Raw genomic sequence first — 23,250 nt, 5'->3', positions numbered from 1 at the left:
CAGTTGTAATTTCAGTTTGTAATGTCAATTTCACCTATAGGATGACAAAGATCTGGTGCCTGAGTTTGTGAATGCTGAAGGACTGACATGCCTCATCAAAGTGGGAGCCGAAGCTGACCAGAACTACCAGAACTACATCTTAAGAGGTTTGTGCTGTACCCCTATTTACCTAACTAGATGTGCTCCGACATCCACAATAACAACCGGAAATGCTAGGAGCTCCCAGCTGCCCAGACAGTATCCATGGAAAGAGAAACAGAGTTAATGTTTCAGATTGAAGAGTCTTCATCTGAGCTGATGTGTAAGCCCTGTTCCTCCCTCCACAGATGCTGCATGACCTGATGAGCGTTTCTTACATTTTCTGTTTTCATTTCAGATTTCCAGCACCAGCAATTCTTTTTTTTTCCATTTTTAACTTCTGTTCCATTACTTTTCCTCTGTGGGATAATTTTGCTCTAACATTTTTTTTCTTTAAAAAATCATTGTTTAAAATTGAGCACAAATATAGATCAGATTAATTTTTATTTCTCCCAAATATTGGCCATTTCAAACTGATGAGATTCCTGAATCATTTTCATTCAAACTGTGAACTGAGTCATATACCCCAGGGATCCCCAACCTTTTTTGCACCGTGGACCCGTTTAATATTGACAATATTCTTGCGGACCGGCCGACTGGTGGGGGGGTTGGTGTTCAAGTAGGGTTAAACTCACCTCAACATGTCTTTTACAGTTAGGGTTGCCAACTTTCTCACTCCCAAATTAGGGACAAAAGTAGCAGTCAAATCCCGGGACACTTGTGTTTACCCCAGGAAAGACCACCATGACCACGAAGCCTTGCGCGGACACCTGTGTGTGCATGCGCGTAGGTACCGATTTTTTTCCCACACATCGGTTTTGGCTTAATCTTCCCGACTATACTGTACATACATTATTTCTTCTTTATATAGGCTGTGTATTTATCAAATCATTCCTGCTTTTACTATATGTTAGTGTTATTTTCGGTTTTACAGTATGTGTTACTTGGTATGATTTGGTAGGTTATTTTTTGGGTCTGGGAACACTCAGAAATTTTTCCCATATAAATTAATGGTAATTGCTTGTTCGCTTTACAGCATTTCGGCACAAAAGGTTTCATAGGAACGCTCTACCTTAGCGGGTGAAATGCAGGACAAGGGTGACCCGTATGGGACAAACCAATTTAGCCCGATATATGGGATGTCCTGGCAAATATGGGACAGTTGGCAACTCTATGTTCAAGTTCAACAGTGCATGACAGGGAATGAGGAAAGGTGCAGCTGACTCATATCGTTTCCTCGCGGACCGGTAGCACATGCTTTGCGGCCCAGTGGTTGGGGACCACTGATATACACAGTCACCTGCAACGCTGGCCCTGATATCTTTGGTGATTATCCAGACAATTCATCTTTTTTAAAATTCTGAGCACATTATTTTTGCTTCAGTTACATTTGGGATTATTGGAAGTTTCCCACTTTCAGTGTAAGCAATACTCATACCTTTGATTTGGAATTGCAGGTTCCCAGCACCTTGGTAATACTATTAAATAACACACCTATAGAAGTGATCCTTTACAAACCAGTTTCACCTGCCCCCCTGATGTTAGCAGAGAAACCAGTGGCGAATAGGATGGTCCTTTGATCTGGCATTGGTGACCTACTATGTTCCAATATGGTAAAAAAAAAGGATAGAGGCCCCTGTGGTACTTGGTATCCAGAACCGTTGGCTCTGTTGGTAGCATTCCTGCATCAGAAGGTTGTTGGTTTGTATTACTTTATAGACCTGAGTTTAAAGAATCTCAGCTGACAATCCAGTACTGTTCAGAGAGAATGCTGTGAGTTCTGTCTTTAATGTGGAAATTGCTTTCTCAAGTAGACAACGAAGGCCTCATGTGACAATCTTGAGAAAGAGCTGAGAAGTTATCTTTTTGTGATCCAAAAAGGTACAGCATATATCCCTCCATCAACATTGCTTCTCCGAGGAGCTGCATTTTTTAAACAGTTATTGTGAATTTTTAAATCCCCCCCCCACCACACACAAACACTTTTCTGCCTTCATTATGTGGCCTTTTTGCATACTTTTTTGTTTCCTTCATATATTTAATTTCTCTCCTTTATTATGAAGCTCTTATCTAATTATTTTTCATGTAATTAAGTTGCAGGTCATGTAACTCTCAAAATAATTTCTGTGGGCTTCTTTGCTCTTTTTGTCAATTGTTTTCAATCAGTTGTCTGACATCCTCCTGTAGATCTATCCACTGACTTTTGTTAATTTGATGCTCTCTCTATCAGACTGAAGTCTGAAGAAAGCTTTTGCAAAAATAATTTGTTTATTTTTGGGACTTCCTGCCATGAGTTTCCTGCCAGGCATGCAGTATCTTTGCCTTTCCTTTCTGGTTTCTCTGTGTCTCTCTTGTTGAACAAGTGTCACTGTGTAGTCCTTGTGGTGTGTGACTGTCTTTATCACATACTTTTGAAGATTAAAATCAGAGCTGCTTCTACTTTCTGTCAAGTTTTCTTCCTATACGTGCAGTGCAGGAATCCATGTATTATTTTTGGTCGCATTGATCTTTGAATTTGAGACACAGGAAATTCTGCAGATGCTGGAAATATTGAGCAACACACACAAAATGCTGGGGAAACTGAGTAAGACAGGCAGTACCAATGGAGGGAAATAAACAGTTGATATTTTGGGCTGAGACCCTTCATCGGGACTGGAAAGAAATTAGGCAGAAGCCAGAATAAGAAAATGGAGAGAGGGGAAGAGGCACAAACTGGCGGGTGATAGGTGGGACCAGGTGAGTGGGATGATGTGAAATGTTGGGAGGTGATGGGTGGGTCATGAGGGAAGGGGAGAAGAAGGCCACCAGAATAGCGTGGAAGGGAAAACACCAAAATTTGCTCTTTGAGTTTAGAGCATCACACAAAATACTGGAGGATCTCACTAGGTCAGGCAGCATCTATGGAGGGGAATAAATAATCAACATTTCAGCTGAAGGGTCTTGGTGCCAAATGTCATTGTTTGTTACCCTCCATAGTTCCTCCAGTGTTTTTCTGTTGATCTGGATTTCCAGCATCTGCTTAATCTAAGCAACACACATCAAAGTTGCTGGTAAATGCAGCAGGCCAGGCAGCATCTTAGGAAGAGGTACAGTCGACGTTTCAGGCCAAGACCCTTCGTCAAGACTAACTGAAGGAAGAGTTAGTAAGAGATTTGAAAGTGGGAGGCGGAGGGGGAGATCCAAAATGATAGGAGAAGACAGGAGGGGGAGGTATATAGAGCCAAGAGCTGGACAGGTGATTGGCAAAGGGGATATGAGAGGATCATAGGACAGGAGGTCCGGGGAGAAAGACAAGGGTGGGGGGCAACCCAGGGGATGGGCAAGGGGTATAGTCAGAGGGACAGAGGGAGAAAAAGGAGGGTGAGAGAAAGGATGTGTGTATAAAAATAAATAACAGATGGGGTATGTGGGGAGGTGGGGCATTAGCGGAAGTTAGAGAAGTCGATGTTCATGCCATCAGGTTGGAGGCTACCCAGACGGAATATAAGGTGTTGCTCCTCCAACCTGAGTATGGCTTCATCTTTACAGTAGAGGAGGCCGTGGATAGACATGTCAGAATGGGAATGGAATGTGGAATTAAAACGTGCGGCCACTGGGAGATCCTGCTTTCTCTGGCGGACCGAATGTAGGTGTTCAGCAAAGCGGTCTCCCAGTCTGTGTCGGGTCTCACCAATATATAGAAGGCCACATCGGGAGCACCGGACGCAGTATATCAACCCAGCGGACTCACAGGTGAAGTGTTGCCTCACCTCGAAGGACTGTCTGGGGCCCTGAATGGTCGTAATGGTGCTTAATCTGTTGTGTTTAAGATTTGGGCTCCTTGAATTTCTCCTGGTTGATGGTTCTATAGCGCCCTCTGCTGTTGAAATACTTCATTGCTGTCTCTCCCTGGAAGGTATTTCATTCATAAAGTGGTGCTGCGTGGAAATGGCCTGTTCTGTCCACTGATTCCACCCCAGTCAGGAAACACACATCTACACAAACCCATTTTATTTCCCCACATTCATGTTAACTCCCCCTAGATTCTACCACTCACCAACACAGCAGTGGTACTTCAAAATAGCCAACTAAGGAACTAACCTGCACCTTTTGGCATGCAGGGAGGAAACCAGAGCACCCAGGACAAATTTGCGATCACATGGGTTTTAGTGGAGGTCAGGACTGAGCTCGGGATCCTGGTGCTATGAGATTGCAGCTTTACTTGCTGCCCCATATCTATTCTAACGTTATTCCAACAGCTTGTTTTTTAATACGGTAACCGTCTCTGTCTTGCTCGCTGATGTACTGACTGCCACCTGTGGCTATTCTTCTCTACCCCAAGCTCTCACAGCCTCCTGTAATTTGGAGTTTCAATATTGTCCTGGCTTTTATTGTTATCCCAGTTCAGGGGTGGCAGCTCTTCTTTGGGTATAATCATTGCTGCAGGTTCTAAAGTTGTACTGGTTCCTCCAGTCTGCACAGTTTCACCTTCACATTAATGAATGTGAGACACCCAATAAAATAAGTCAAGTCAAGTCACTTTTTATTGTCATTTCAACCATAACTGCTGGTACAGTACACAGTAAAAAAGAGACAAAGTTTTTCAGGACCACGGTGCTACATGAAACAGTACAAAAACTACACTGAACTACGTAAAACAACACAAAAACTACACTAAGTACAACTTTAAAGCATTTTTAAAAACTATGTACCCGCTGGTTGCCTTTATAGAGGTAACCCGGTTTACTATGACGATCATTAAAAATATGTTTAACATTACTTGCAAGGGTGAGGCAGTAGTGTAGCGGTTACCATAGTTCTATAACAGTACCAGCCATCTGGGTTCAATTCTGCCGCTGCCCGTCGGGAGTTTGTACGTTCTTCCCGAGTGGGTTTCCTCCAGGTGCCCAGTTTCCTCCCACAGTCCAGCTACGTACAGGCTAATTAGTCCTAGGAGTGTATTTGGGTGATACACGCCAGACTGGCCTGTGACTGTGCCGTATCTCTAAATAAATGAAAGAATTTCGATCAGTGTCTGGTCCACAACTAATTGAAAGTAACCTTTACATTAAAATACCTGGCATCATTTAATAATTAGTTGGGAGTATACTTTCATTTCTTTAGTAAACTAGAAAAAAACACTCATTCTGGCACCCTTTAAAGAAGCTTGAATTGAGGATGCTTAAAGCGGACTAGTTTGCTACTTGCGACAGACTGAGATTACACTTACTTCTGTGGTTGATCCTGGTGCCCAGTCCACACGCTTTAAACTTGACTTGTACTACCGTGTGCTCGTCTCTGTTCTATTTAGCTGACTTGAGGGGAATTGTGCTTAAATAGCCAGCACAAGGTTGGGTAATACTCAGGCCTGAGGGCTCTTTCAGTTTCAAATTTGATCCAATCACCCAACTGATCCATGAAGCTCCAGCCTTTTCTGCAGATCTTTTCTCTTTATTTAATGTGCATCTTCCTAATTCAATGAAATATTTCTAATTTCTATTTCTATTTTTTCGACTTTTATTTAAGATTCCTTTGAATAACTTGCATATTTTTATTGGCGTGTCCACATCTTCCATGGTGATTTTTTGCAGTAAATATAAAGCAACTTTTCTGCCTTTCAAGAAGGCTGGAATTTCATACCCCCACCCCCCAACGAGTGTCTCAGGAAACCTCCACTGATAATGGGTGGAACCATCTCTATATTAATGACGAGAGTCCGATTCTTCTGTGTGGAGAATCTAGAGCAATAGTTAGGGGTAGGCAGCTAGCTATCCAGAGATGAGGAGTAGATATTGTTTATTTGGAACACCCTGATAGGCAGCTCTCTGTACCAGAAAGTTATGGCACTCAATCCTCCTCTCTGAGACTGAACTTGATGTATTTTTGGGCTCTAACAGAGTAGTTAACAGACATGGGTGAAAATGGACAAATTCATGAGGTAAGTGTGGGGTACTGAATGACGGAGAAGGCTTAGTGAGTTGAAAGGCCTTTATCTTGTGGTGTAGTTAAAGCACCCTCCAAAAACAATTTAACGTTGACTCAGCTTGGAGCAGAGAATTTTGTGCAATTTCCTCAAAGTCACCGTCTCTGTCGGGAAGTTTGACCACTCACATAACACCAGCAACCTTTTCTTCCAGAGTAAAACTCACCCAATATGTTTGGATGACTTCAGCGTGTTGCTCTGCTCCTCCGCATTCTTCTGATAAGCAGAGGTCAACCAGTCTCATTGACCACACTGCAAAAATGCGAGCTTTCTCAATCTAACTCTGCTTTGTTCTAATTAAAATCCTCCAGAGCTATCTCTGTTATTCCATGGTTAAGGATAATCTCCCAGCCCAATCTGCAGTCACAGTTTTAACCCGTGGTATCCACGATGTTCTTCTGACTGAAACAAAACAAATGTTCACTCACTTCTGGAGCATTTTAAGCTGTTCCTGCTTGGTTTCAGATGTCTGCCAACTATGTTTTTGTGTGTTGTTTATTACCAGCTCCAAAACTGGTCATGCTTTTACAAAAACCATTAAGTCAGAACCTATAAGTCATATATTCCTTTCCTTTATCATAAAGTGATCTATGTAACCATATTTTTTTCTTGCATTTGCAGCTCTGAGCCAGATAATGCTGTTTGTGGATGGAATGAATGGAGTTATTAACCATAATGAGACTGTCCAATGGCTGTACACGCTGACAGGGAGCATGGTGAGTCATTGTTTGGCAAATGAATAAAGGTTCACAGCAAGGATGTTAACGTTCACATGAATTAAAACCGAGTTCCCGGTTTCAAGTCTGAGCTGGGTTGGTTTACACCAGGTTGGACTTGGTCCTAAAGGATATAGTACAAGAATTAGCCCAGGTTTCCAAGTCTCATCACTTCTCAATGAAACCTGCTGGGAAATGTGTGCGGCTCGATGTAAGATGAGTACAGCGTGAAAGTGCCATGTGGCTAGCCAGCCTCACATGAGTAAGCATGTCTTGTGAACTGTTCAAATGTTGTCGGTGCTTGTCTGTGAGTTCCTCACTGCTCTTCGTCTATGGGTCTTAGTCTGTGACTATTACCGGGATTTATTCAGACGAATAATATGATGTTCCTTGGTTTAAATTTCTGTTCTTGGTCTGTGCATTCAACATTGGGCAAATGTGTTTTCCCTTTTGCTCAGTGATGTTGAAATTATTGAATGATTAAGGCCTCTGTTCTTGCCTTTTTGAGCTTCAAAATGTCTATATGACTAATGAACACAAAAAATGCTGGTGGAGCTCAAAGACTACATGAATAACATTGATAAATATTTCCCTGTTTATAATAAACTCTTGTAATTTTCTGATAATACAGTGGATATTAGCATTGTAGGTATACAGTGGATTCTGGTCATTTTTGATGCACCGTGGCCTGTACCTTTTGGCCCAATTAAGTGGCTGTCGCAATTAGCCAAAGTTTCATGGAAATCATTAAAAACGCATAAAGAAGTCTTTGGGGTAACTGCAAGCCTGTGTCTTTGCTATTGCTTTGCTCACGCTTGAGTGTTTGGTGGTGGTACCAATGCTTATTTTTGTTTGCCGGTGGGGGCAGGGGGATTGTTGTTCGCTGCCACTTACGAGCGGGATGGAGGGGAGCCTGGGAGGGACTTTGGGGTTCTTACGTTTAACTCTCGTTCATTCTTCAGGGCACTTCTCTGTTTTTGTGGATGTTTGCAAAGAAAAAGCATTTCAGGAGTATATTGTATACTTTTCTCTGACATTAATTGGACGTTTAAACCTTTGAAAAGACAAACAAATTTTAACTGATTAACAAATTATGTATTTAAATAAAATACAGAAAGAATTAGAACACTACCAGTACTGCTACAGTACTGTAGAACTGTATTCCTAATAGTTCTTTTGATTGACTGTAAATTAACAAAATCAGCGCCGATACCTGGTGCTGCTTTCATACAATGCTTTTGATGAAGCACCCTGTAAATTGTCATGCTTTGTGACTCTGGAAACTAATTGAAAGATAAACAAGGAACTGGAATGAATGGGTCTGTGTAGTTTTACTTTAGTGAGGCGCTCACATGTGACACAGTGCAGTGTCTGATGCCACAATTTCCTTTGTCTTTTGGAAAGTCACCTCACTGCTTTGTCCATTGCATTTCTTCCTGATCTGTAGTGATCGAGTTCAAGGAGTGGACCACAGTAGCCAGGTTTGGCAGGAACCTGTTACAGTAGCTGACAAATCCTAAAAAGGACCACAACTGTGAAATGTCCTTTGTCCTTGGGGCATCCATCACTGCTTGAATTTTCTCAGCACACTTGTGTAATCCTTGTGCATCAATAGTGTGACCACAATAAGTGATGCTTGGTTTAAAGGATTTACACTTGTCATGTCATGCTCTGAGCCTATAGTCTTGTAATCATTTTAACACTGTCTTGAGAGTTAGGAGATTTTCCTTGTCATTCTTACTGGCAACAAATGATGTCACCCAGGTAACACTGAGTGCCTGCACAGCTTAGCAACACCTGGTCCATAGATTTCTACCAGCATGCAGTTGCAGAGGCTACTCCAAAAATAAACCTGTTATAGTGATAAAGTCCTTTGTGAGTGTTGACGGTGAGAAACATTTTGATCTGTAGGTAGGCCTCAGCTAAGTCCACTTCGCTAAAGTGTTTCCCTCCAGAAAGGTTTGCAAAGATATCCTCTAACCTTGCAGAGAGTATTGATGATGACCTTAAATTCACCATTCTACTTGGCTACCGGGACAACTGGCATTGCCTGTTGGGCTCCACTCAACCTCGGAAAAATAGCTCACTGGCTGCTTTATTATGAATGATTATAAGGAACAAGGTGGGCTTTGCAAAACTTGGGTGAAGTATTTTCCCTTTGATATGTCTGAGTTTTCCAATGCGTTCTTGATCACTGCTGTGGCACCATCCAGTCCTTTTCTTAATTCACTTTCAGTTGTCTCTATTGTAGGGGATATGGCATGCAAGTTGTGGGTGGTTCTTCGATCAAGTTGTAGTTGTCTCAGCCAATTCTGGCCCCATAATGCTAGTCCTCCTGATTTTACCACATACAAGCCCAAAGTGCCTTGTTGATTCTTGTGTTTCACTGTTACAAATGTCATTTCACAGGAGTTATCTTTTCTCCTGAACAAGTTCTTAGTTCTTAGTTGGATGTCTGCAGGCTTCAGTTCAGTGTCTTTGAAATGCCGTTCAAACTCATTTTGTGGAATGACTGAAACAACTGAACCAGTGTCCAACTCCACTTTAGTTCATTTGCCATTTACTTCTGGTGTAATCCATTTTGCTTGTCTCTTGTTAGTTTTCACATTGTAAATCTTAAGGCTATTCAGTTCTGCGTCACTCTCAACATTATCAAATTTTTCATCCTCAAAATGCATGATAGTGCTCTTTCTGAAACTGCAACTTGACATTTTTTATTTTTTCTCTACCCTGTGCAGACCATTTTTTTTGTCTGCCCAATGTGCTCTTTGCATGTGTCCTGCATTATTACATTTTCTGCAATAAATTTTCTCCCTTAAATCTGCATTGGTCTGGTGTACGTGAACACTTGCCACAACAGTAACACAATTTGTTTGGCCAGGCCGGTTTCTGTTTAGATTTTATAATTTTGTTCACGTTCACTTTCATTCTTGACTGTAACTCTATTGTGTCTCTGTCTGCTGTTTCCATCGATACAGCTATTTCAAATGCTCTTTTAATTGTAAGTTTTGCATCAGTTAGGAGCCATTCTTGAATGCTTTCTTCGAAGATTCCACAAACTAACCAACCTCTTAGCGCAACATTAAGCCCAACACGGAACTGATAATGCTCAGAAATTTCTTCAATTCAGCTACATAAGCTGAAATGCACCCCCCTTCATTTTGATTCTACTTATGAAACTTAAAATGTTCTGCTATCAACAGTGGTTTTGGTTCTAAACATTCCTGCATTAAATTCAAGCTAGTTTCCGCTGGTTTGGTCGGAACAGTTAAACGTTGAAGCAAACTATATACCTTTCCACCTTTTGCACTCAGTGACACTAGCACTCGCTTTTCATTGGCTGCTTCAGTTGCTTCTAAATACTGCTCAGTTCATTCAGTATACATCATTCAGTTATCTGTTGTACAATCGAATACATCTATCTTTCCAATGTAGCCAACCATTTCTGTTCTTCGTTTTTATTTATTATTATCACCTAGTACTCACTGTTTATAAACCCATAAATTTTGTTCGCTTTTGGCCTTCTTTAAAAGTTAACTGTCTCTCTCCCCTTCCGCTGCACTTTTTAAAAAACTCTAATGTCTCTTTCCCCTTTCTGAAGAAAAACTTGCTGTGCTTCAACAGGTAGGTAGTTCCCTCGGGTTCATTTTAAAACATCCTCTCTAGAAACTAATTGAAAGAAAAACATGAGAGCGGGCATGAACGTTTCTACTCAGTTTTATTTTAGTGAGATGCCCATATGTGACACGGTGGTGTAATAACGTGTGCCATTTACATATAACGTGTAATGAATTATATATACAACAAAGAATGCTGAATAAAACAATATTACTCAAATATTACTGAAATATTAAATATACTACACCAATTTCCATTTTCATTGTAACATTCAAAATAATTGTAGATACCTTCATATTTTTCGTAGTTTCTAACTTGCTGAAGTCATGAAATTGTTTTATTTTCACTCCTGGCTGTTTCTGGCATCTTCAAGCCTAAATACCTGAAACCACAGTAAACAACCCAAGTTCTGAATTACCTTAATGCTTATTTCTCTCCAACTATCAGTGACAAAAATCACTGCTTTTGAACACAAACACACAGAACTGATGCTATTTTTAAAAAGATGTTCACTCTGAGCACTGTGTCGTGTGTAACGGCTGTGCAAGTGCAGGTGTCCTGACACTAATTAGAAACTAAGAATCTGGACAGTATTTGAAATTATTATCCTATATTTGGGGAGCAAATGGAGGGCAAATAATTGAGCTTTTTTTTTAAAAAAAAGAGATGTCATTCTAAGTAGGTAATTTGTATTTTTTCCTGGTCAAGGACATGTCATTAGAACATTCTTTGGACATTGGAAGCCATTGTAACTTCTAATTTTGACTAACACTGTTGGCAATTTTAGCATACATTTATTAGCCACTTTATTAGCTATCTCCTGTACCTAGTAAAGTGACCACTGAGTCTATGTGTGTGATGTTCTGCTGCTGTAGCCCATCCACTTCAAGTTTGATGTGTTCTGCGTTCAGAGATGCTCTTCTGCACACCACTGTTGTAACGTGTGGTTATTTGAGTTACTGTCACTTTCCTGTCAGTTTGAACCAGTCTGGCCATTCTCTGACCTCTCTCCTTAACAAGGCATTTGCACCCACGGAACTGCCGCTCACTGGATTTTTTGTTTTTTTCTTTTTCACACCACTCTCTGTAAACTCTGGAGACTGTTGTGCATGAAAATCTCAGGAGATCAGCAGTTTCTGAGATACTCTAACCACCCCTTCTGGCACCAACAGTCATTCCACGGTCAAAGTCACTTGGATTGCATTTCTTCTCCCATTCTGATGTTCGGTCTGAACAACAACTGAACCTCTTGACCATGTCCGCATGCTTTTATGCATTGAGTTGCAGCCACATGATAGGCCCATTAGATATTCGCATTGATATGTAGGTGTATAGGTGTACCTAATAAAGTGGTCACTGAGTGTATGATGTCAAACCACAAACAGTGAGTCAAAACCTAGATGTTTTCATTTCAGCAGAACTCCAACAATCCATTTTTCTCACACAAATAAATATTAACTGCACCCTTGGACTGGCAGACATTTATAATGTTGTGTTACTGTGTGCAGCTGAACAGGAAGCAGCCATTTCATGGTAACGTGAACATGCATTGTTTTGAGATCTTTATAAGCTGATGTCTTTTGGACACTTGCTATGGATGCATTGAAGTCTAACATGACTAAGAAAATTGTACTTTGATTTTCCTTCTTTTCTGTCAATGCCAAGCAAGATGAGTGAGTGACGAGAAAGTGTAGGTTTATTTAGAGTTGTTGAGTATTAACTCACGTTTTGTTTCACGGCAGAAATCAAATAAAAAAAATTCTGGCACCACCCATATTGAAAAATGGTTTATAAGGCACATCTCACCCAAGTATTGAGTTGTAGACCCCGTCCCCCTCGAGCTATAAACAAAGGATGCTGGTTTCAGGCATGTGTCAGTGCAGCTAGAGTTTGGTGGTGAGAAAACATCTGAGTTCACCTTTCTCTTTGTTGCCAGTGTCTATAGTGCATACTGTGGCTGAACAGGTATCAGCACAGTAATTTGCACGCTGCAATGTGTTGCTCATTTAATCAGATCAGAAATTTTGCTGGATGTCCTCAAATTTTTTAGTATCCAAAAATATATCCTTAATTAAATTGGATTCATTTAAAAAGAGTCATTTAAAATAAAAGTATTGCTAAATTAGAATAATCTGGTGATGTAAATAAAGTTGCCACATGCTTCATCAGATTTTAAATCTGATTGTCTGTACCAATGATTTAAGTAAAAATTTAATTTCCACTCAGTTAATGACCAAAAATGTGCTCTGTTTATTCTGACATGTTGGAGCTTCTGAGGACAGAGTGGCTGCTGGGTGAGTGAGCAGGTGCTGAGATTTTCAGAGGTTAGTCGAAGGACTGAGGTCTTTTGTATAGTTGTGGCTTGCAAGGGTGGAACAGGAGGGACGGAGCAGGTAGGATCCGTCTACTGCAATCTTATTGCAGTCCCTGCCTGTTAGAACAGTTTTTGTACCTGCCTGATAGGTACATGGAGCTTAGAAAAATAAAGGGCTATGCTTAGGGAAATTCTAGGCAGTTTCTAGAGTAGGTTATAGGGCCTGTGATGTGCTGTAGATTTCTATGTTCTAACACAGGTGATCAGTTATTACTGACTTGACTGTCTTTCTTTTTCTGAATCTTTCTGCACCTTCTCTTAGAGGCAGGGACTTGATTTGGTAGAACATAAGAACATAAGAAATAGTAGCAGGAGTAGGCCATCTGGCCCGTCGAGCCTTTTCCGCCATTCAATAATATCATAGCTGATCTGGCCATGGACTCATCTCCACCCACCTGCCTTTTCCCCATAACCTTTAATTCCCCTACTATGCAAAAATCTATCCATCCTTATCTTAAATATATTTACTGAGGTAGCCTCTACTGCTTCATTGGGCAGAGATTTCCACAGATTCACCACTCTCTGGGAAAAGCAGTTCCTCCTCATCTCCGTCCTAAATCTACTCCCCCAAATCTTGAGGCTATGTCACCTAGTTCTCATCTCACCAACCAGTGGAAACAACTTTCTTGCCTCTGTCTTATCTATCCCTTTCATAACTTTATATGTTTCTATAAGATCTACTCTCATTCTTCTGAATTTCAGTGAGTTCAGTCCCAGGCAGCTCAATCTCTCCACATAGTCTAACCCCCTCATTTCTGGAATCAACCTGGTGAACCTCCTCTGTACTGCCTCCTAGGCCAGTATATTCTTCCTCAAGTAAGGAGATCAGAACTGCATGCAGTACTCCAGGTGTGGCCTTACCAGTACCCTGTACAATTGCAACATAACCTCCCAGTTCTTAAATTCAACCTCTGTAGCAATGAAGGCCAACATTCTATTTGCCTTCTTGATAGCCTGCTGCCCCTGTAAACTAACCTTTTGTGATTCTTGCACAAGCACTCCAAGTCCTTCTATGCAACAGCATGCTGCAATTATTTACCATTTAAATAATAATCTGCTCCTTCATTTTTCCTTCCAAAGTGGATGACTTTGCATATACCAACATTGTATTCCATCTGCCAGGTCTTTGCCCACTCACATAACCTATCTATATCTCTCTGCAGACTCTCTGTATCCTCTGCACAATTTGCTTTTCCACTCAATTTAGTATCATCAGCAAACTTAGATACACTGCACTTGGTCCCCTCTTCCAGATCGTTAATGTATATTGTGAACAATTGCAGGCCCAGCACTGACCCCTGCAGCACCCTGCCCACCACTGATTACTAACCAGAGTAACACCCATGTATCCCAATTCTCTGCTTTTTATCAGTTAACCAACCCTCTACCCATGCTAATACATCACCCCCAATTCTATGCATCCTTATGGATAAATCTTTCATGTGGCACCTTATCGAATGTCTTCTGGAGATCCAAGTAAATAGTGTCCATCTGTTCCCCTCTATCCACTGCACTCGTTGCATCCTCAAAGAACGCCAGTCAGTTGATCCAATAGGACCTGCCTTTGCTGAATCCATGCTGTGTCTGCCTGATGGATCCATTTCTTTCCAGATGCCTCGCTATTTCTTCTTTACTGACCACTTCAAGCATCTCCTCATGTACAGATGTTAAATTAATTGGCCTATATTTACCTGCCTCTTGCCTACATCCTCTTTTGAACAGTGGCATGGCATTCGCCATCCTCCAGTCCGCTGGGACCTGCCCAGAGTCCAGACAATTTTGGTAAATTATGACCAAAGCCTGTACTATAACTTCTGCCATTTCTTTCAGTACCCTGGGATACATTCCATCAGGAGCAGGGGACTTGGCTATCTTCAGGCCCACAAGTTTGCTCAGCACTACCTCTTTAGTGATAGCTAATGTATTGGGGCCCTCAGCTCCCATCACATCCATAACATCTCTCTTTGGCATGTTAGACGTATCCTCCACCGTGAAGACCGATGCATTCAGAGCCTCTGCCATTTTCTCATTACCCAATATCAATTCCCCCTTCTTGGGTTCCAAGGGACCTGGATAAACTTTAGTCACCCTTTTCCACTTTATATAATTATAAAAACTTTTAATACCTGTTTTTATATTTTGTGCTAGTTTATTTTCATAATCTAGTTTCTCTTTCTTTATTGCTTAGTGGTTCTTTGTTGCTGTTTAAAGTTTTCCCAATCTTCCACTTTCCCACTACTCTTGGTAACTTTGTATGCATGAACTTTTAGTTTGATGCCTTCTTTTATTTCCTTGGTTATCCATGGCTGGCTCTCCCCTCCCCTACTGTCCTTGCTTTTAGCTGGAATATATTTCTCTTGAGCACCATGAGAAGCCTCTCTGAAAGTCTTTCACTGTTCCTCAACTGTCCCACCATATAGCCTATGTTCCCAGTCTACCCTATCCAACTCCTCCCTCATCCCATTGTAGTCTCCATTGTTTAGGCATAATACACTGGTTTTAGATCGAACTATTGCACCCTCCAGTTGTAGGAGAAACTCAATCATTCTGTGATCACTCTTTCCAAGAGGATCCCGAACTACCAGATCACTAAGAGAAGAGCCACAGTATGAAATTTTGAAGTTGATGATTTCCTTAATTTGGAAAGTGGACTGTGTCTGTTTATGCAAGGTGCAACAGGTTAATAAAATTTTCTTTTTCATAAAGACAACAGGAAAAACTAATACATTCTTTAAGGTCCTGAAGGGTGTAGCACTGGTGCTTCGCAGTTCCGAGACCTGTGCTTGATCCTGATCTCTGGTGCTGACAGTGTGGAGTTTGCTCTGTGAGGTGTAGGTTTCCCCTGGTACTGTGGTTCCCACCTGCACCTCAAAGACATGATGGCTGGCAATTAGCTGCTAGTCGAGGAGGTGGCAGGAGAATTGTGGGTGGATTCATGTTAATGCAGATGTGTGAGGAGAAATGAGATTTGTCTAGGTGTTTGCTTGATGGTTAGTGCAGATGTGGACTGAAAGGCCTTTTTACTGCATTTTGACTGTGTAAACCACTTTTCCTTATAGACTTAGAAACATTTACTAAATGAGTGTGAACTTCAGGCATGAAAGGATGGCAATTAATTAAAAACAGGCACATTATATGAAAGAAAATGAGACTTTTCAGTTTATCACACTGCTCTACCCTGCCACCTCCTGGATAGGCTAGTGTTTTCAGGCTGAAATGATTCCCTCCCTCTCTGTACGGTTAGCTGGAAAGTCTGGCACTCTCTCAGATTGCTCTTGTGTTTCTCAATTCCAGCACCGCTTGGTGGTGAAGACTGCTCTGAAACTCCTGTTGGTGTTTGTGGAATATACAGAGAGCAACGTGGCTCTTCTGATCCAAGCTGTCAACATTGTGGATGATAAAAGATGTAAGTACTATTTTACTGGGTACAGGGAGAACTGCCGTCGGACGGTGCTGATGTTCCAAACACAACATGAAAAGCAAGCAGAGTATCAAAATCCAAGTTTAACGTCGACTTCAGAGTAAATAAAGTCCCAAAGGTGCTAATGTACATAAATATTACAGTGGTTGTGACCTTTTCTCTGTTGTTGAGTATACTTATTTTGAAGTTCAGAATTAATACAGTGCATGTGAAGTGAACTTGTGAATCTTTTAAACTTATTTGGGATAGCAGGCTATGCTTCTTTCTTTCTGTGCCGGTGTTCTGTGACTGACAGCTGGGCATTCCACCCTGCTGAGCCCCTTCAGAACAAAACTGAGAAGAATTTACCGCTTTTTGAGTTTACAGCTTTTAGGGTCAAAAGAATCAGAACATTGATGACGGCAGATAAAACACAGAATGAAGTCATTCCATGCACACCTGATGGACAGCTGGATTGTGGGTTGTGACTATGAACTGAATGAGAGGAAAAGAGCAAGGGGTTGTGTGTAAAACTAACCTGGAGTTGTTGACAACCCCTTGGATTATTCAGGGGAAGGGTCAGTATTACTGACTTGGCGGTGGGGATGTTTAACAATAGGACTGAGCTTCTGTATGACTGAAATCTTGAACTTGTGAAGAGAACGAGAATATTAAGATACTTATTGGGATTAGAAGGTTGGGGCAATTGGATTGAGGTTTGAGATAATGAGATAAAATTCTTGTGCAGCGCACAAAATGTTGAAGGCACTCAGTGAGTCATGAATCTCCATAGAGGGAAATGGACAGATGATGTTTTGGGATGAGACCCTTCATCAAGACTAGGAAAGAAGTTGGGGAGATAACCAGTGGAGGGAAGGGGTGGAGCAAGAGCTGGTGGGTGATAGGTGGATCCTGGTGTTAGAGGGAAGCTAGGCCAGTGAGGGAGAAGGAGAGAGGGGATACTGTAAGAAGCTGCGTAGGCTGAGGTGTCAAAGGGCTGAAGAAGATGGAATCTGATAGGACAGAGCCGTGAACCATCAGGTAGAGAGTGGAATCAGAGGGAGGAATGTGTGTGTGATGGGCTGATACAGAGGGTAGAGGAGGGGAAATAGAAGGGGTGCTGGGGCCCATGGGATTAGGGAAGACAAAGGGGAGGGGATGATCAGAAGAGAATGGTTATCAGAAGTTGAAGAAATTAACGTTCATAACCGATGTTCCATAAAATATGGATCCATGCCAAAAACTTCTTTGATATGAGAAAGAACATGAGAGGGTTCTCTGTCTTGTATGAGGAAAGAAAGGCTTAGGACTGGCTTATTTTAAGAATGTTCTCACAGGGCAGCTGTGCCAACACTCACCCTTAATAACCTAGTGCCTCAATGGTTTCCAATACCCTTTTCCCTGTAGCCTCCTGATCAGGATCTATGACCTACATTCTATCTCTTATTCAGCAGAACTACAAAAGAGAAAAAAAAGGTCATTTCACCTTTTGTGCCTTTCCACTGTCAAGGCTGATCGAGAGGACTAGAATATAAAAGCATCAATGCTTTGTAAGGCATTGGTCAGACGACACAGAGTATTTTGGGTAGTTTTGGGCCCTTGTGTAAGAAAAGGTATGCTAGCATTGGAGAGTGTCCAGAGGAGGTTGAGGAGAATGAAAGGGTTAATGTACAGTATTCTGCAAAAGTCTTGGGTACATTTATATAGCTAGGGGGCCTAAGACTTTTGTACGGTACTGTAGTAACTTTATGTATTGCACTGCACTGCTGCCGCAAAAAAACCCCACAAATTTTATCATATCTGTGAATGATGATAAACCTGATTCTGATGTGGGTCTCTATTTAGGTCTGGGAGTAGGAAGGGGGTAGGGAGAGAGGGATTATTGTTGGGAAAAGGAGAAGGTAGAGACATTCAGTAATGATTATTAAACCAATTTTTGGAATCGAATGACCTTGCCCGGGACTGGGTGTGTCTGCATCCGTGCCACCCCCCAGCCTTGGCAATCCTTCTCTGTCCCTGTCCCACACCCCTCATGCAGTGCTGCACCCTCGCCATTCCCAACTTCCTTTGCACCTGCCAGTTTTACAAACTCGCTCTCCGTTCCACGCTGTCAAATACAGTACTGTGCAAAAGTCTTAGGCACCCCAGCTATAACGTATGTGCCTATATGCCCGTTTGCAAGGTCCTGTATGAGGAGCTTTTGATGTCTCTGGGCCGGTTCTCACTGGATTTTAGAAGAATGAGGAGGGATCTTGTTGAAATCTATCAGATGTTGAAAGACCTCAAAAGAGTGGGCATGGAGAGGATATTTCCTATCATGGGGGAGTCTAGGACCTGAGGATGCAGCCTCAGAATAGAGTGACGTCCCTTTAGAACAAAGTTGAGGAGGAATTTTTTTAGCCGGAGGGTGGTGAGTCTGTGGCATTTAGTTCATCAGACGGCTGTGGAGGACAAGCCAGTGGGTACATTAAAGTGGACGTTGGTTTCTTCATTGGTAAGGATATTGAAGGACATATGGGGAGAAGGCAGGAGGATGAGGTTTGAGAGGGATAATAGATCTGTTGTGATGGATTGGTGATGTGGACTCAATGGACCAAATGGCCTAATTCTGTTCCCGTGGTTTATGGTTTAATGGTGTTTACTTCAATGCCATGTCCTTGTATTACCCCCATATACCTCAATTCTGTAATATCTAAAATTCCATTCGTTACTCACTCCACCAGTGAAAGTGTGCAACTCTGCTAAGCTTGTAAGACTTTGTCTGGTGACCACAATGCTTTGGAACCTGATCATTAATAAATGCTCAATAAAATCCTTCTTTGGACAGTCTTGCACCACCAATTTAATGCACCCACGACTTTCCCTGTGATGAGCTGTTCTTGGCTGCAGTATTTCGTGTGTAGATCTGAAAATGTGGCCTGTGTCCCCCAGGGCAGTACTTAGCTAACTTAAGTGTGGTGGAGACAGGTTACTAATCCATCTCCAGATGTAGGAACTTCACAACTGTGATGCCTTTTGCTTAAGCCGGACAAACATCAAAGTGATGTGACCATCATCCACGTTGAACAAGTACAACAGAAAGTTGTGGGCAAACTGTGGTAGATTAATTGGCCAGTGTAAGTTGTATGAGGGCATGGGAGAGTCTGAGAGGAGATAATGTGAATGTGTGCAGAAAAGTTTACAAGGACATTTAGCGGCAGCTAGCAGTAACTTAATGGGCTGAAATGCATAAGGAAATATGAAATTTGAAAGAAGCAACCCCTGTTCCAGCTGTTAGCTCCTAACATGTTTGATTCCACTTTTCCCAAGATCCTCTGTCAGTCATTGTGGAATTTATCACCAGTTAGCTGTTGAAGGTTACATCATGAACTTAGGCAGGCAAAGAGAATTGTTCAATCTGTTTGCAGTGCTTCAGTAAATAAAGAATGGAATTGGGAATAGACTCTCCTGTCTCTTGAACCCACTGCGCCATTTTATAAGGTAATGGCTGATTCTGCACCCCTCCACTCTGCTCGATTTCCTCACATCCATAGCAAACAAGAACCTCGGCTGTGAGCCTGAGCAGTGGCTGTACGTTCCCAGTACCATGTTGAGTTGTGTGAGCGGTGGATTGGGTTCTGAGGATAAGTAATAGGAGGGATTGAGTGGTGAGCTGTGGTGGGTGATGGTGGTTGCTGTGGTCTTAGGGAACTAAACTGTGTTGAGTCACTGTTGTGAATGTGGTGAAAACTGTCCTTGATTGTTAATGGGCCACGAAAGTGCACACAGGAATGGTGAATATCAGGTACAAATCTATTCCTAGTAAGAATATTTAAAAGAAAAATCCAAAAGAAATGCAATGTCAGCTTTTGTTGTCCGATGTATCTAAGTTATTTTGTGTTTCTGGTGGGATGCAGCTTTTTTCTCTATCAATCTGTGTTAACTGTTGACCTCACAATCTACTTTGTTAAGATCTTGTACATTATTGTTTCCCTGCATTGCACATTCTCTGGTGGTTACATAAGAACATAAGAAATAGGAGTAGGAGTAGGCCATCTGATCCGTTGAGCCTGCTCTGCCATTCAATAAGATCATGGCTGATCTGGCCATGGACTTATCTCCACCTATCTGACTTTTCCCCATAACCCTTAATTCCCCTACTATGCAAAAATCTATCCTACCTTGTCTTAACTATATTTACTGAGGCAGCCTCCACTGCTTCATTGGAAAAAATATTCCACAGGTTCACCACCCTCTGCGAAAAGCAGTCCCTCCTCAACTCCATCCTAAATCTACTCCCCCAAATCTTGAGACTATGTCTCCTAATTCTAGTCTCACCAATTAGTGGAAACAATTTTCCTTTCTCTATCTTACCTATCCCTTTCATAATTTTATCAGTTTCTATAAGATCTCCTCTCATTATTCTGAATTCCAGTGAGTACAGTCCCAGGTGACTCAATCTCTCCTCGTAGTCTAAGTCCCTTATCTCTGGAATCAACCTGGTGAACGTCCTCTGCACTGCCTCCAAAGCCAGTATATCCTTCCTCAAGTAAGGAGACCAGAACTGCACTCAGTACTCCAGGTGCAGCCTCACCAGTACCCTGTACAGTTGCAGCATAACCTCCCCACTCTTCAATTCAATCCCTCTAGCAATGAAGGCCAACATTCCATTTGCCGCCTTGATAGCCTGCAGCTCCTGCAAACCAACCTTCTGTGATTCATGCACATACACTCCCAAATCCCTCTGCACAGCAGCATGCTGCAATCTTTTTACCATTTAAATAATAATCTGCTCTTTCATATACTTTATTCTGTACTCTGTTATTATTCTACATAGATGTTCTGTGTAATGATTAGATCTGTATGAACTGTATCAAAGCACGATCTTCACTGTATCTCGGTACATGTGACAACAATAAACCAATCACAATAATAAGACTGTGAACGAAAGGGAGTTTCAGGAACTTGCATTCCTGGCAAGCTGAACGATGTTATTGCCAACCCCACTTTTTCTCTATTGTCAGTTTTCTTTATTGTCAGTCATGGCAGATGGGAGAGAAAACTAATGAACTCTCAGTCTCACCAGATGCTGAAGCCTTTTGTACTGTTGGAGGTGATCCTGATGTGTTCAAAAATTTGCGAAATCTCTGGGCTGACGTTTGTTCGTACCTCCTCTTTCCCCGGTCCGTACATTGACGAAGGGCAACATTGTGGGCTGTGTAGTTGATTTCAAACCACCTTTCTTTCACCTGACAGTATAAAAGGGCTTGTAGTGGCTGGCACAACACACTCTGATAAAAAGGCAAGAGAGCAGACCACCTTATCCTCTTTGGGGTTGGTTTCTGTTTATTTTACTCAATTTCTGCCTCTTCCCAGGATAAAGGCTTAATGTTATCTCTGACCATTCTTTCACACAGACTTCACACCGTCAGGTTCAGGAACAGTTACTACCCTACAAACATCAGGCTCCCTTAACTGGCATGGATAACTCACTCTCCTTAACTCCGAACTGATTCCACAACCTACAGACTCACTTTCAAGGAGTCTACAACTGCAAAAATGAAACTCGGGGTAGTATATGGTGACATCTATGCACTTTGATAGTTAATTTACTTTGACTCCGAAGCCCTTTAGGATTGCTGAATCATCTAATCAAGTTCGGAATCAGTTTTAAAAAGAAAGATATAATTTAAGAATTTGTGTGTGCTCTGTATAAAATAATAAAAGTGGAAATGATTCTCCAAGTGTTAGTGCACCGTAGGCAAGGCAGGAAAATGGGGTCTGTTCACTGTAGGGTCATTCCTCCTTGCTGTCAGTCTATCAGTACTTGTACTACCCCATATGCTCTTGGAGTCCTGCTGGAGCAGAACAAAACAGGGTATTTTAATGATGTTTTGCAGTCCGTGTGGTTAGCACAGCTGTCTCACAGCTCCAGTGATCCAGATTTGTTGTTTGACCTCCAGTGCTGTCTGCGTACGTGTTGTCTGGGTTCTTCCACATTCTAAAGGTGGAGGTTAATTATAGATTGCAAATGACCCCCAGGGTAGGGGGTAGGTGAATCAGGGTGGAGTTAATGGGTGTGTGAGAGGAGGGGGGATGGTGTTGTTCTGAGAGTTAGCATGGAATTGATGTGGTGAGTGAGCTTTCCCCCTGTTGTGATGGTTATGTATCCCAAATTTTACAAAATAAATACAAGTCATTAAATTCTGGATAAAATCGGATTGTGAGAAGGGGCCCCTGGCTCCAAGGTGAATAATTCAGTAAGTGTGTCTCTGTGTGATAAGCAGATGCTTTTATAAGGGGCCAGCATGGCAGCATAGCAGTTAGCCTCACTCTATTACAGTGCCTGCGATCCTGGTTCAGTTCCCGCTGACATCTGTAGGGAGTTTGTACATTCTCCCTGTGGCCGTGAGGGAATCCTCCACATGCTCCGCTTTCCTCCCACATTCTGAAGACGTACACATTAGTAGATTAATTGGTCATGTGCGTGCAATTGGGCGGCGAGGACTCGTTGGACCGGAGAGGCCTATTATTCTGCTGTATTTCTAATTTAAACAATAAGTGTATACAGGTGCTTCATAATTCAATGAAAGGTGCTTTACATTGATAGCAATTGAATCACTGAGTGGAAGCAGGGAAAATGATGAGGTGAAATGGGAACAGATGAGTACTGTGCAAAAATCTTAAATATATATATAATGTATTGTACATTATATGACACAAAAAAAGCAAATTTCATAACATGTGAGTGATGATAAACCTGATTGTTATATGTGTCTCTATTGTGGTCTGAGAGTGGGAAGCGGGTAGGGAAAAGGGAATCGTGTTTGGGCAGAGGGGAGGGAGTGAGAAGCAGTAGACAGACATTCCGTAATGATCAACAAACCAGTTGTTTGGAATCAAATGACCTTGCCTGGTGTCTCAGGGCTGGGTGTGTCTGCACCTGTGTTTCCTCCGCCCCCATCCCCAGCACCCTTTCTCTACCATCTGCCCGTCACCCCTTGTGTGGCACTCCATCCTCGCCGTTCCCAACGTCCTTTGCTCCCTCCAGGTTTACAAACTCACTCTCTGCTTCACATTTGGTACAATACTGTGCCAAAGTCTTAGGCACCCTAGCTGTATA

General features: G+C 42.0%; 1 protein-coding gene across 4 annotated transcripts in view; it reads left to right on the top strand.

The window, feature by feature from the left end:
* The window catches only part of fhod1 (formin homology 2 domain containing 1), a 333,883-nt gene that overhangs the window by 171,707 nt on the left and 138,926 nt on the right, over positions 1-23,250 (top strand). For all 4 annotated transcript variants that reach the window (XM_063066732.1, XM_063066733.1, XM_063066734.1 and 1 more), the window contains 3 exons: positions 41-146; positions 6,662-6,756; positions 16,043-16,154. In XM_063066732.1, the coding sequence (XP_062922802.1) occupies positions 41-146; positions 6,662-6,756; positions 16,043-16,154 (313 nt within the window). The remainder of the gene's footprint in view (positions 1-40; positions 147-6,661; positions 6,757-16,042; positions 16,155-23,250) is intronic.

Source organism: Mobula hypostoma, chromosome 14 (assembly GCF_963921235.1).
Source record: "Mobula hypostoma chromosome 14, sMobHyp1.1, whole genome shotgun sequence".
Lineage (NCBI taxonomy): Eukaryota > Metazoa > Chordata > Chondrichthyes > Myliobatiformes > Myliobatidae > Mobula > Mobula hypostoma.
Note: the sequence above shows the minus strand (reverse complement) of the source record. Positions and strands in the feature narration are given on the sequence as shown.